The sequence below is a fragment of the Peromyscus eremicus genome, chromosome 19 (assembly GCF_949786415.1).
Source record: "Peromyscus eremicus chromosome 19, PerEre_H2_v1, whole genome shotgun sequence".
NCBI classification, from domain to species: Eukaryota; Metazoa; Chordata; class Mammalia; order Rodentia; family Cricetidae; genus Peromyscus; species Peromyscus eremicus.
The window spans coordinates 41500667-41516542 of record NC_081435.1 but is presented as its reverse complement, the minus strand read 5'-3'; the positions used below and the strand labels follow the sequence as shown (position 1 = coordinate 41516542).

The following is a 15876-nucleotide window of genomic DNA, read 5'->3' as shown; positions in this document are numbered from 1 at the left end:
TGCTAGCCTACACGTGCACCATCGTGTCCAGCCTTTTTTTTTTTTAATGTAGGTTCTGTGGGTGTAACTCAGAGTTCTATGCTTGAGTGGCAATTTACCCATAAAGCCATCTATCCAGTGTCAAGTATTAGCATACTCTAAAAAGATATTTAGGCAAAATGTCCAAAATGTAAAGACAACAGATGTAAATGAGAGTCAATAAATCTCAAGATTTCCACATTCAGTATTTACAGGAATAATGACTTCCACTCGTTAAAACGCATCTTAACAACATTGTGTGGTACAGATAAAGTTTCTCTAAGGCCAGGGGAGCCTGATTTCCAAAACTGGGTCTGCTAAAATCGTAAGAATATAGCATGAGGGTTGGCCACTGTGCCTGTTTCCTCCTGCCCACCAATCCCATTAATTACAGTCACTCTCAAGTAGGATTTCCCTCATTGTGGTCCATAGCAGCAAGTGACCAACAATACACACACCTTACTCTTCCCGTTTCCCACATTTGCCCTGACGCTGCTTCCCGGAAGGCTTCTGTTCTCTCCACCATCAAAGTGTATACTATGTGATATAAGCTTAATAAGCTTAAAGAATCCGACAGAAGGATCACAAAACACACCCACCACCACCTCCTCTCACTCCCACCAAACTCCTGGCTATTTCTGCCCAGTCATCACTCTGTTCTGCCCACTGCTGTGGGAACTCTGGACAGGTGCATGAAATATCTGAATAGAGACAATTCCAGGACAATTAGGTATGGAGCCACTTTTAAAAGACAACATGACTATTTCATCTAGACTAGGTTGTATTATATTTGCTAAACATAATATTTTAACACAACACCACCTAATATATTAATTATTATTCATATAAATATGTTAAATACAGGAAGCATTCCTAAAGAGGGGTAACTGTGCCTCACTGAGAAGACATGCACAAAATGCCATCATAAAACCATATTCTTGACAGCCGAGGCAACCCTCTGAGCAGGGTCAGAGGAGTCTCTTCGTGAGCTATGTCTGCGTCCTGGCCACCTTTCCTTTACTGGTAGGCAAGCAGGTCATCTGACCACGAGTCCCATGCTACAGACAGCAGTCCCCCCTCTCTCCAGCTTGTAGGAAGGTTGTGTTGACAGAAACAATGCTTTAATCTATGCTTTCCTATGGCTTGGTATTTGTGATTCCCAGAGGTCGGAGACCTGTTAGGTTAAGAGCAAAGAAGAAAAACCTGGGCACCAACATCCTTGGGTCGGAATTTTCTCCCTTTAGCCAATGATAGTACCCGCTGAGCCTATTTTATAAGGCCGCTTGTAAATGAAATGAGATGATGTCTGAGAATGTCCTCCGGGAACATTACGTAGGAGAACACTTCGAGAAAGGCTCTAGGGAACTAGATCCGAAAAAGGACGCATGTTAAAATATCGATTATGGTTACACTTAAATCAATTTGTTGTAATAAAAATATACAACTTAAAAATATGTAGTCTACCATCAAAAACACTGAAACCTAAATGTAGACTCGGGTATACTTGCAATGCATGCGCACGGCTTTTGGAAGGAAGCATTTTTAAGAAAGACCAGAACCTTCAACTTGAACTCTGACATCTAGATTAAAAATAAGCCGTAGTCTAAAAAAAAAAAAAAAAAAAAAAATCACAGAAAAGAAAGAAAAATAAACACTTTTACCCCTTCTTTCTCTAATTCAAAATAGGCTAGGAAGAGAGAAAGAAAAATTACATTTCCTCCTGAAAGGCCGGCCCCAATTAAAATTCTAAATGTCTCTTACACCAAGAGCACTGGTTTATTGGCAGATGATTAAGCCCTGGACCGATGTCACTCTGGTAGACCCGTATTACAAACGTGGTTTATGTGGTGCGGGGGCAGATCAGTAAAGAGCTGTTAGCAGATGACAGGTTTGATTACCACTGGCTGCAGGCAAGACGTATGGATCCCCGAGGAACAGCAGCACCGGCTGGTGGGACAGCTTGCTAGAAAGGTCAAAAACAGGCATGTCAGCATCAGGGGACGATGGTAAACAGAAAACACTACAAACTAGCTTTGAGGGGATCAAACTGCTGTGTGGGATGTCTCCAGGTCTCTGCATCTACCGGTGTGGGTGAATAACAGCAAACACGCAGAGGGAAATCATGGGCGCTGCGCTTGCCTTCTGAATATTTCTCTCTGGGATATGAGACAGACACTCATCTGGGCAGTAAATACCACCGCAGGAAAGGCCTCTCTGAAACTCCGTGACTTGATCGTAAGTTAAGACAGTATTCTTATTACTTGCATGAAGCCATGTGGGGCTCTCAATCCTTTTCATTCCTAATCATGAGCAATTAACCCTGCAACTTCCCATCAAATATTTATCATCTTAAAACCAATATCCACCAAAGGTTTCCAAGAGAAACACAACTTTAAACAGGTACACCATGGGTAGTTAGACATTGAACAAACTACAGCTCTATTATTGATCTCGGTAACTTCTTGTTGGTTGCTATTAGTTCTTACCTCGACTCCTCAGATTCCGTCTCATCAAAAGATCTGAAATTTTTATAAAAGAAAAGGAAAAGAAAAACAATTAAGTTGGGCCAACATTTATGCCAACAAAGCAAAAGTTAGTATACTTAGCACTGAATTGGGGAAGCAAACAGAAAAGTTGAGGGTTTGTACTGAGCCACAGCACGGCTGATAATACATAATAAGACATCTTCAGCCTGGAAGATTCTGAGCATCTCAAATTTTCCTTAAGATCTTTTAAAAACCGTATGGCCTTATTACTATTTGGGGGTTGGGATGGAAGTAAGAAGACCCCATTCACTGTAATTGTTAATGTCTCTGTGCAAAACTCAAGAGCGTCTATCTATGAACCTGCCCTCCCAGGAAACACGAATACAAAGGTTGGGACAGAGCACACTGGTCACAGAGATCACTGGGTGAGTGTGGAATAGAATTCAGGCTGTGGGACGAGCGGCCTTGAGTCAACAGTGCTGAGGAGGGGCGGTGAAAGGTGTCTACTGCCCTGCATTCCGCAGACAGCTCACGTCTAACCTGATCTCAGGAAAGGGCTGGAGGCAGAGGGAAAGGCTGGGTGAAGTCTTTTCCCCTGCTGGATTTGTGTTGCCTTCTGTCTCTGTGGATCGACTGACTGGGCAGGGGTGTGGCTGACTGTGTTCAGAGGCCAGCTCAGCCCAGCTTGCTCCAGATTTCAGCCTTTAGAACTGTCTCTAGCTGCTGACGATGTTGCACCTCTAGTTCCATGGTCAACAGGGCCTGGGGACTACAGCCCATCAGTTCCGAGTTCCTCAGGGGGAAGTAGTGGTCAAAGAAAGAAGCCCTCCATGGAAGGCCTGGGTTCTGCCACTTGCATGGCTTGGGTAAGGCACTTAAATACTGTGTCTCTGAGCAACAACCAAATGAGGGGTGTTGGATCAACGATCTCTAAAGTCATCGATAGCTTTAAAACTATATGAACACGGGGACTGGAGAGATGATTGTTTAGTGGTTAGGAGTACTTGCTGCTCTTCCACAAGACCTGAGTTTGAATTTCAGCACCCATGTCGGGGAACTCACAACTGCCTGTAACTCCAGCTCTGGTGGATCTGATGCCCTCTTCTGGATTCCACAGGCACCTCCCCACCACCACCACCTTCATGGCACACACAGACACAAGTGTACACATAAATAATAAAAGCATATACCTCTAAAAAGCTATATGAATATGTGTACACGGCACAAGTCAAGGGACTGTCCTTGATTGCACTCTGGATTCATAATTACCATCTGCAATGCTATGTGACGCCATCACTTAAGAGGTTAGTGCCTTATGCCTAAGCATGGGTTTGCCTGGACCATTTGCTGCAAGATGGAGGTGAAGACTTGGGAGGGATTCCTTTCACTATAAGCAGAGGGATATGAGAGAGAGTGATGCCTCAACTAAGAGCTTAGATGTGGCCAGCTTGCCAGGTGGCACCGCTCTGGGATATTTGTTAGGACAGCCAGTTACTGAAGAGTAACTTAAAATGCACGCCCACAATGCAAACAGCAGTTCTTACCCACAGCTTTCTGCCTTTGGGAGAGAGGGCAAGTGTCTCACGTTGAGGAAATCAAGGAAGAGTTTGGGAAGTTCTTCGTTTTCCAAAATGACAGCCTGTGGAAGCAGAAAACAGAATTAGAGATGGAAGGGAAGTCTGTCAGACCATCAATCAAAGGAGCGCTATCAAAAAGTCATAACTGTCCATCAAAGTCACTACCAGCAACACTCCTCACAACTGATACGAGGAGCAGTCCCCCTTCCAGCCACCGTGGATTCAGGCTGATGCATGTGCTATACAGCATGCACACACCCTGCACTTTTTATCCAGTACTCCTTCATGGTAGATTTACAGAAGTGTCTCCTACCTTCAGACACTCACTATCGGACAAGACATCGGGGAAGCACCAGACATGGTCCCTGCCTTTACAGAGACTCTGACCCATCCTGAACAGTCCAACCCCAGGCATATCAGATACACAAATCAAATTTTCCTATTGAGTGATAAAGCATTACATTTCCATCACAGGCCACTGCCCCTTGGAAATACTGCAGGTTTTCCATCTAGAAGATTTAGTCTAACCCTTTAGTGATCACCTGTTTCTGCACTAGGATCCCTTGACATTTATTGCCATCTGGACAGCTCCACTTAAAGGGTCAGTGACAATTTTACCGCTAAGTGTAAATCAGGGTATATATTGAAAAAAATCTATAAAGTTCTTCCACTTAAATAGCTCTGCTAAAGAGCTGGCATAATAACATAAATGTGTCAGCATGCTGAGATCCAAATTATGCAACATGGAGGAGAAACCTGCAGAGGCTACAGAGTGCATTTTCATATTTATGCATTTTTAAAAGAATCTGCCAATGTGTGTTAACAGATTACACATTTGGTACCTGTTCCTCTCTCCACTAAAGACAGTGAGGGAAAAGCGCCAAAGACTATGGAACTGCTCTTTTGCTTGTCTTTTGAAAGAAGGGTCTACAATCTAGCCCAGGCTGGCTCTGAATTCACAGCAGTCCTCTTGCCTTGGTCTCCTCAGTGTGGGGACTATAGTCAGGAATGGCCATGCTTCACTAGTATAACTGTTAAGGGTCTACTTAAACAACACTCCATGGGTGGTATTCCCCCCAATAAGTGTACGTAATCTAAAGAATAATGGAAATTAATGAAAAATTATCTGACAGCACCTTAGGAACAGCTGTCTAACTGGTGCAGAAGATACAGAACAAATAAAAAATTGGGTCATAGTATAAGTGCTTCTGTGCATTGAAGGCATACCATCATTCTTACACTGAGTTGCCTCATTTCTCACAGGCATGGAATCCTACTGCCCATTTCAGATCACACACATGGATTAGGGCTACATAGGCTGCCAGGCCTGCATATCCATTGCAATGCCCAATTCTCCTGCTATTCAGGTCCCAGAGACAGCCCATCTGGAAGGTTAGGGTGTCCGGGCTGTCACCATCCCTCACAGAGTCCACTATACCAGAAAGATCTTAAGGAATGAAAAAAAAAAAAAAAAAAAAGAGAAGATAGAAAAGTGATGGGGAATTCTACTCTACTCATGAAATAACCCTGACTGGGTACTTGTTATACCAGGGGCTGAGATGTGGCAGTGAATAGAGTTGGTTCAATGGAGTATGGGATAAAGAGTAAGTACACACACAACTCCAGCAACTTAGAGTACAGAGACAGTTAAGATCCTGCACACCATTCTCCGAATGTTTTCCCTTCCATTGGGCCATCCATGCACACACCCCTCCTTCATCTCGGGTATAATATTCTTTTCCTAACTGTGCAAGCAAAAAACCAAAAACTCGAGAAAGCAAAGGAGGAAAGAGCCTCTCTGCCCACAGACATCATTTCCTACATTTCAGTTCATTCCTTTCAAATTGTTTGACATTTATCTCAAATCCTACCTACTCAACGGACTTTTTGACTATCCAGAGATCATTCGCTCCAGGAGTCCAAGAAGTTCCAGAAGTTTTTGCCACGACAAAGGCTGCAAGGACTACTAAGATATTTCTAGATGTCTGCTTAGCAGGATGGCATAATACCCATTTGAATAACAAAACTTAATGTTGTGATGAATATGGAACAATTTGCCCCAGAAATAATTTTAACTACTTGTATAGGTGGTAGCCTTCAGATTAAAAAAAAATAAAAATAAAAAAATAGGGGCGGGTGCAACATTCTTATCTCCACCCCTACCTTTTTAAAATAAATTAAATCAATAAGAAGTGTGGGGCACTTTTAATGACCCGAACTACTTAATTTCCAGGCTCTTTAGACGTATCATCCATCACTGCAGTATGGAGGAAGACATCTCTTGAGTGTTCAGGGGGCTCCTTTGGTTTTATTAATGCAAGATTTAGGGAATTTTAACAAGGTGAATTGTTTATTTGCCTTGACAGATTGGCTTACAATGCACTGGCTACATCCTCAGCATGATCATTAATGACAAAAGACAGGCAAAAAGCTGTTTACACTGCACACAGGGACGGGAATTAATCCTGCTCCCTCTCCCTGGAGCTCTCCAAACAGATGACCACATTGTTTTAGGTAAGACATCCTGGCAGAAAGAAATACAGAAAACTCTAGAAACTTACGAGCATCTATTTGTTGTTCCCTGAATATCCTCAATTAATATTTTCCAGAAAACAGTGATCAAGCTGCTTGGTAGGGTTGAGTGTTATAAAGAAAACAGTACCCGCATGTACTGGGGGTGTTGGGAAGGCTTTCTGTTACGTGGTCAGGAATGTTTCCTGAGGTCTCTTAGGAAACCTTGCACACATAAAAAGAATTAATACTCTAGTCCAAACAAAGATGAAGAATTCACCTAATTTAATATAATATGTACAAATGAAACAACTGTCATTAATTAGTACAGAGATGCCAAATAGGAATTACATTAGTTCAACTCAGTCTCTGGGGCCATAAACACATGACCTCATGCAGGAGACAGAACAGCAAGTGGGGCCTCCCAGCTGTTCCATTTCCATCTTTATTCCTTGAAATGCTCTCGGCTGCAGGAGCAACCATCCCTTTTCGAAGCCACACCCTGACTCATCCCACATCTTCAGAACCCATCTGGTTTTAATCACCCAACTTTATTCTCCAGATAAGTTCCTAATTGTATAGCAAATCGCATTTTAAAATATGAAATCATGTTCCCGTTGGTTTGGATTGCTGGTCTTTGTTAGTTTTTTGGTGGTATTCATTTTTTTATTCTCAAGGCAGTGTGGTGCACAGGGCACACGGCTTTTATAGTCAGACTTGGTCTGCATCCCTCCTCCTTATACTTAGGGGGTTTTCTTGTGAAGATCCAAGAAGACATTCCTAGGAGTCTTTGGTATACAACTAGCATGTGTATAACACACACACACACACACACACACACACACACACACACACACACACTTTCAGAGGAGGTGGTACAGACCCCTGACAGCCCAGCAGAGGACACCTTCCTTTATTGAGGCTGTAGCAGTCATGTTGCTGAGCATTCATACTTGGCCTGGAACCTGACACACAGACCAGTGCTGTTCACAAGCTTCCCAAAAGATGCCCTGGCTTCCTGTGTGGGGTCTACCTCTCTGTCAAACAGGACCTGGCTGAAGCGTGTGCTTCCTTCTCCTCAGTGTCTTTAGCTCTGGACTATGGTTGAAAAATATTTGTCTAGGGGCTGGAGAGATGGCTCAGTGGTTAAGAGTACTGGCTGTTCTTCCAAAGGACCTGGGTTCGATTCCCAGCACCCACATGGCAGCTCACAACTGTCTGTAGCTCCAAGATCTGACACCCTCACATAGACATACATGTAGGCAAAATACCAATGCACATAAAATAAAATAAATAAAATTAAAAAAAAAATTTGTCTAAGCAGCGAAATTACTGTGGTAAAGGATTCTTCCTGACAGACAAAAATCTACTGTTCACTAGTTCTAGGAAGCATTCTATGTTCACTGCTTCTGTGTTGTGTGTCTTCTACATACGACTCAAAGGTGTAACAATTAGTGGTGCGTAGGGTTCCCCAACCTGAGGAACCAGTAGGGAAAACATGATTTGGGACCCTTCAAGTACAGCGGGTGAAGCCTAGACCCCCACACTTATCCAGTAAGGAGCATTTCAGTGGTGGGACGGTGCCAAGTCCCAGGTCCAGAGCTGCCTAACTGACATCCAAAAGTCCCTGATGGTGGGGTTTCCATGCTGCTTGCCCATCCCTGCAAAGCTGGCATGTGAGGCCTGGCAAATAATTTATGAAGCAAGAGAGTGTAACTCAAAATGAAGTGGACAAAATGAGAGAAAAGCCTAGAAACAAATCCCATTGAATTTTACAGGCCTCAGCACGGAGTAAAATACTGTAAGAGGCACAATTAATCACAGATCCAAGACCAGAGAGAGCAGCTGCTTCCATGCAAGTGCTGTGGGTCTCCAGTGGTGGGTCAGCAGGAATGGTTTCTTCTACAAGCTGTCAAGAGAGCTGAAGAATCCTCCCACCCCACTCAGCACAATTGCCTTGGCCCCTATAATCCAAGAAAGGGAAAGAATACTCTGAGGAAGAGCCAGAGGTAACAATGACAATAACTTAAAAAATTCTTGTTTCCACAGAAGTACGCTGCTCAAACAAGGAGAGACGGTAGGGGGCCAGGGGAGAGAGCGCCAACTCTTCCATCTCGAGGGGGAACTGGTAACTCAGCATGTTCAAAGCAAGTCTGTCCCGGTGTGGTAATAGACTGGTAACTCAGCACGTCCAAAGCAAGTCTGTCCCGGTAGGGATGGAAGACGTCAACCTCCAACTGAAGCCTGTTCAGTGAAACTCGGGGAGTGGCCCATGTGTGGGAAAGGAAACACCAAAGAAGCTTTTAAATGATTAGGGTCCTTTAACACACGCACAGCGGGAGACCCTACAGATGAACTGCAGACACACCTTTTTCTCTCATCCGGTTTATCACTTAGGAATATGTGTCAAATACATGCATGTGAATAAGATGACACACGAAATGGAATTAAATCAAGCAGCTGTACCGAGTGTACAATGTACTGTGACACACTTGGATATCACTGCATCTAATAAACATTAAATATTCAAACTCCAGTAAATATTAACACTGGTCAATTAAACATGCTTTGTAAAACTTTATTATTTTCCCATACACAGTGTTCAATAAGTGTGTGTGGGGGGGGGAAGTGGATCTCATACTCTATAAAATCATTTGCAAAAACTTGTCTGAACGGGACAGAAAAACAACAGCCTTGGTGCCGAGCCTCGCCAGCCCCGTGTTTACTCCGGAAATGTCGTTTTTATTGAAAAGGTGCAATTATCATCATGTAACACAAATCACAAAACCCCGATTTTTCCACCTTATCAGCTTTGTAAAATCGCGGTCCCAGAGGGTGCCATTGATTAGCTGCACATGTTCCTTCTGTGGCATCCCAAATACTTAATTGTCAGTTATCTTTTCTTCTGCAGTAAGTAAAATGTGCTCACAAAATTACAGAGGGACCTGTTCTGCCTTAACCTCTGCGAGATGCCATCACGCGGCAGAAAACACTGGTAAAATATCACAGGATAGCGCCGTCCGACAAGGGGGACGTATAAACACTGTAATGATTTCCCACGAGTTTCCATTTTAGAAAATTGTCACTAAAGCCAGCATAAATGGTGACACGTCTCCACTGAGGACACGGCGAAATCGAACGCTGGCATTCTAGTTAGGGCCAAGCCTACCCGGCAGCCAATTATAACAGGAAGGGAACATCTTGAAAGCTCGGATGAGCCCACACGGCTAACCTCCCGTGATCGCGGCACAGAACACTGTCGTTTCCATGTGTGATCTTTTTTCCTCATCTTTTCAGAACACGAAACACATATGCACACGCACACATGCATAGACAGCATGTATAGTATGAGGTTGCTTCAAACTGCATGCATGCTCCCCCTCTCAGGTTGCTAGGGACTTGCAGGGGACCTCTTTGTCACAGAAGTCAGGAGGTTTCGGGAGTCCTGTGAGTGCTTCCAGGCCATCTAGTTTGGTTTGAAATGTCCGATTTGGGTAGTGACAAAGTTCACCACGACAGTTTTTCTTCTCCCGTCGACGAAAGAAGCTTCCTCTCATACCTACTTCAGAGGAGCCGCTGAGAACAGGGAGGGAGAAAATCAATACCGCCTCCCAGCAGTCAGTGGGCCTCAGTGTCGCCGTCCTCGGGGACCCAAGCCTACAAGCTGGTGGCGGCTCTGCGGTCCTCAGTCTCCCACTTAGCCACCTCCTGGCACTTGGTCACAATTCACACAACGAGCCTGCAACCATCTAAAAACTAAAAAGCGGGTGTACTGCTGAAGACCCCGTTGCCCTGCGCATTCTTTGTTTTGATGTGACCCCCCGGGGCATGTCTAGCCTGTGCCTTGGCAAAACTTGTGTTACTTACAGAATTCAAACAGCTGTCTGCTAAGGTTTCCTAGAGCTTTGTAGACTATCGTATAAAAGAAAAAAAAAAAAATCCCAGGACCTACATGGAAAGTTGAATGCCAAGAAGAGCCTATTTAAGGAATGAAGAATCTGTAAAGAAATAATGTGATTTGGCTTAAGAAATTTTGAAAAGACATCCTTAAAATTTTTTCATTAAAAATGCATTGCATTTTAATTGTGTGTGTGTGTAAGCACGCGCACGTGTGTGCGTGTGTGCGTGTGTGCGTGTGTGCGTGTGTGTGTGTGTGTGTGTGTGTGTGTGTGTGTGTGATGAGAATGGAAAGCAGAGGACAATGTCCAGAAGTCAGCTGTCTCCTTCCAACCTGTGAACCCCTGAGGTCGAACTCATGTCAAGATTGGTGGCAGGTGCCTATACCCACTGAGCCACCTTGTTGGCCCAAATCTTTTTTAAAGACAAGGTCTCGCTACATATCCTAGGCTAGTCTGGAACTCACTATTCAACTTAAGCTTGTCTTGAACTCTTGATTCTTCCGTTTTTACCTTCTGAGTGTCGGGAGTACAGGTGTGTGCCACTCTGCCTAGCAGAATATGATTTTTGATGTGGTTAAAAGACTAATCATGGCCAGGGGTTACATAGTGTTCATCCCAAAACTCTGGGGGCAGAGACAGATTTATCTCTGTGGGTTCAAGGCCACGCTGGTCAAGACAGAGAGATCCAAGTCAGCCAGCGCTATCTAGTGAGGCTTTGTCTCAAAAATATAGACTACTAAAGTAGAAACTACCTTCTGGGCTACTTTAGTATCAGAGCCTATGCTCTGTGTGTTTCTGCATTATCTACTTATATAAAAACGTTTGTCTCTATCATGTGTAAGCATAGTGCTGGGTGGAGACAGGTGTTTAGCCGAAAAGACACTGTGCTGCCTTCCCAGGGCTTATCTTTTGGTGCTGAAGTGGACGGTGTCCCTGCAATTACAGAAAATGAGCGTGAAATTGCAAACAGGGTTAGTATCGTGAAAGGAAGCAGCTAGTCTCCTTGATCATTAGTAACAAAATGCCCTTAATAAACTGTGGGGAGACGAACAGCTTCCCCGGGGAAGGGTCTCTGGAGCTGAGAGTTGAATGAGCTTGTAAGAGTAAGGAGAATAGGATATTCCAAATGCAAACATGGCTTCTTCAAAGGCCTGTGGAAGGTAAGAACATATGAGAAAGTGTCCAGGAAAAATAGTGATGTTCAACAATAAAATGGAGACCAGTAGCTAGAGAAGCTGGAAGGCCTTCTCGGTTATGCGAGGGACTTCTTAGTGGACATGTGAGTAATTTTAAATGGATGGTGGGTATGATACCTAGATATGTATGATAGGATTGGATTTATATCTTAACTGCAACTGGAGCAACAGTAGCATTCTTTAGATGGAAAGGGTCATGAACTCAATCCTTCTTTCGCTATCCCTAAATGCTCCTTAAATGATCTGGTTGTGTGTGTGTGTGTGTGTGTGTGTGTGTACACACGCATTCGCTCTCATGGCTGTTTATCCTCATCTGTGTTTTATAGTTAGGGTTCATGAACTCAGCTTTAGCAGGACTTTATCTGTGGGAATCCACTGCGGGTCAAGTTCAACATAAGTCCTCCCTTCCACCATTAAGAGCTCTTCCAGAGAGCCAGGCGGATCTCTGTGAGTTCGAGGCCAAGTCTGCTCTAAAGAGTGAGTTCCAGGACAGGCACCAAAACTACACAGAGAAACCCTGTCTCAAGAAAAACAAAACAAAACAAAAAACAAACAAACAAAAAAAACAAGCTCTTCCAGAGGTTCTGAGTCCATTCCCAGCACCGACATGCAGCTCACAATTGTCTATAACTGTGGTCTCATGGGATCAGATGCCCTCTTCTGGTGTGAAAAACATACATACACATAAAATAAATAAAAAGAAAGAAGAAAAAAAACCCTTTTTCCCCCTGCAGGGGGTAGTGGTTAATTGTGACTGAGTTTTCTTGAAGTATTTTGCTTTTCCAATACTTTTGTTGTATTTATAAGTTTAATTCAACCCACAGATAAAGACAGCCTCTGGAATTGAAAAAGACATTCCTTTCTTTGGATTTAAAATTAATCTTAGTGTCTCAACTAATTTGTACTTGTATATAAAGAATTTCAGAAGCAGCGACTGGAGAGAGGAAAGATGGCCTAGTGGTTGAGTGTGGCTGCTTTACGGAGGACCTGAGTTTGGTTTCCAGCACCCAGGTCAGGCGGCTCACAGCTTTCTGCAATGCCAGCTCCAGAGAAACAGAGACCTCTGGCTTCTTCAGGTACCTGCCCTCAAGTGCACATATCCACATACAGACACACACCCCTGCACATAATTAAAAGTAATAAAAATAAACAAAATCCCAGAAAAGAAATGAACGTCATTCATTTCTCTTATATATTAAATACACTGAAAAGCAAAGTAAAGCAAACAGAGATTTGGCCTCAAAACAATTCAATATCAATTAGACAACTTCCGGCCCACCTAATTTTTTTTTTTTTTAAGTATGGGGATGTAGCTCAACGGCAGAGCACTTTTCTAGTGTATACATGAGGCTCTAGGGGAAGAAAAAAATGATATATTGCATATATCTAATCCATTTTAATTATCCGACATGTTGAATAGGAATGTGCTTTGACTATAAACTCTAGAAAACATTTTATGTGGCATTTTCTTGATGATACAAGAAAAACAAACAAGCAAACAAACTCTAACACAATATAAACCAGGTACTTACCTGTCGGTCAAAACCAAGGTCTGGGGATTAATCCATTTGAGTAAAACTGTGTGTTACTAAGCAAACCAAAGCTTGCTTAGCAAATCAAATTATGTAGTCAGGCACTAATTTAAATACAAATTATATACCACGTTAATGGAAGCGCTGTCCTATTATTTTAAACAGTAATCACAACTGGACTTGCAAGATTTTACCTGAGGGAGGCCTTAGTAGACTAGATTTTAATGAAAGATTTATAATTAGTATAGCCCAGGGGTGGTGATGAATTGATTTTTTTTTTAAAGTGCTTGAAAACAATTTGCTCACTTACATCTCTCACACACTTCTCCAACACTTACACCTTTGGTTTACTTAGCATTCTCTTCTTTTGCAACCCGACACCACTCCATCACAGTGGAATCAGCACAATCCACAACGACTGGGCCTTCCTGGGTGTACACATCCCTACTCCACTGTACTGTAGTTAAGAGGATTTCATAGACTAATGTCGATTTTTTTAAAAAAACAAAGGGTTCTAATGCCATTTTCTATCCATACAATTACAACCCCGGCTGTATGTCACTCAGTTAAACAATACGATGGCTAGACGTGTAATTAGTTTTACATGAAATTAAGAACCCTTGATGAGCAAAGCTCATTAGTGGGAACACAACAGAAAGTGACTTGAGTGTAACATGTGACTTAATTCAGGAACCGGAGCAAGTCCTCAGAGAAACAATACAAGCAGTGGAAAGTGGCCCTGGTGGGATATCATCCCAGGTCTAGCACCAAAAGCTAATCTGCGAAGGATACCATCAACAAAGGGCGTGAGAAGATACTCAGTCTCTTTGCAACCATGAAAAATCAGTCAGTGAAATGGTTCACATCAAACACACAGACACCAAGGGGGGCAGAACGCAGTCATAAGCCAGACGACACTGGAGCCCTCTCTGTAAAGGGATGGCAATGGCCACAAAGGAAGTGGGAGAGATCAGCGCACGTATGTCCTCAGAATGAACAGCCAGGCCCCAGCAGTCACGTTTTTACTCATCTCTCCAGCCTCTTCTTCCTTTCCACCTCCTGCTGAAACATGGACTGATCGTTAAGATCAGCTGTGATTCCGCGGTCCCAAGACAAGGAGGGAAGAATAAAATAATGGTAATCTAGGATGATCCTGAGCCAATGAAGCAAGCCTTACAATTATTTACTGCTGTACTCCCCAACAGTTGAGAGGGAGCCTTCAATTGTTGTGGAACCCGTTTATTTTGGTTGCTGTCTGTGCCACCATGGGTTATTAAATTTGCTGTTGGCCCCTAGACGACTGAATGGACAGACGGACGGATGGATGGACGGACAGACAGACAGAGAATCCTGATAGTGTATTTAACTTACTACTTCGAGTAAGAATATTTGGAGGGGGAACACCAACTTTGATATTGCATTTTAACTTAATTCTTTAAAAATAGCATAGGAAAAAAAAAAAGAGAGACTCAGTTCACACAAACCCTGTACTTTATAAAAAGCAAGAAAATGACCTCTAGGTGAAAAACATGTGTGCCTAACTCAACAGGTGTTAAGAACATATACTGGAAGACAGAAAGAAGTCGAGCTCACAGTTAATGGCATGAAGCTGAGCAAAGAGAAATGGAAGCTGATGAGCTGGGAGCACATCCTCCCAGATGGGCCTTTAAAACAGCACGGGTGGTTCCCCAGGAAACGCGGTTTCTTTACATTTCTCTCCCTAAGATTATCCAAACCCTGTAGAATGACCGCAGGGAATGCACCTGTGCTGTCTGCATGAAGACAATACACATCTTATTTAACAGATCTTTCCAATCATAACGTTTATGATCCTTTAGTAGCTTTCTACCGATAGCAATAAAAGGGGATACGAAGAGCCAGGCGGTGGTGGCACACGCCTTTAATCCCAGCACTCGGGAGGCAGAGCCAGGCGGATCTCTGTGAGTTTGAGGCCAGCCTGGTCTACAGAGCGAGATCCAGGACAGGCACCAAAACTACACAGAGAAACCATATCTCAACAACAACAACAAACAAACAAAAACAAAAAAGGGGGGGGGGATAAGGACATTAATATCCTAGTACATTATACACACACACACATACACACATATCTTCAAGCATAAAATTTGTATCTTAAAGACCATGGGTGAGTTTAAGAGAGAAATAACTTACTAAATAAAGAGAAGAAGAAAAAATAAAACTAAAAAGTGAAGTTGTTGTGGGATATTGCTGTGATTGGTATAATAAAAAGCTGAACAGCCAATAGCTAGGCAGGAGGTATAGGTGGGACTTCCGGGCAGAGACAGAACTCTGGGAAGAAGAAAGGTCTCAAGAGTCACACAGAGGAAGCAGGATGGGCAGTACAGAGATGAGGTAATGCCACATGGCAGAATGTAGATTAATATAAATGGATTAATTTAAATTACTAGAGCTAGTTGAGAACAAGCCTAAGCTAAGGCCAAGCTTTCATAATTAGTAATAAATCTCCGTGTCATTATTTGGGGGCTGGCGATCCAAAGATAGTCTGACAAGAAAGCTTGCTACAAGTAGCAGCTGCAAACCAAACATCTGGTGTCTCAAGGTAACATTTTTAGGGTGGACATCACTGGTGCATCAGGAGATGCACCACGGGTAACCATGGCAACCCAGACAGCCTA

General features: G+C 43.2%; 1 protein-coding gene across 1 annotated transcript in view; it reads right to left on the bottom strand.

Moving 5' to 3' along the window:
* The window catches only part of Snx24 (sorting nexin 24), a 151721-nt gene that overhangs the window by 5684 nt on the left and 130161 nt on the right, over window positions 1-15876 (bottom strand). Inside the window, exons 4-6 of the mRNA XM_059246609.1 lie at window positions 4049-4143; window positions 2505-2537; window positions 1917-1981 (exon numbers count right to left, since the gene is read on the bottom strand). Coding sequence (XP_059102592.1) covers window positions 1917-1981; window positions 2505-2537; window positions 4049-4143 — 193 coding nt within the window. The remainder of the gene's footprint in view (window positions 1-1916; window positions 1982-2504; window positions 2538-4048; window positions 4144-15876) is intronic.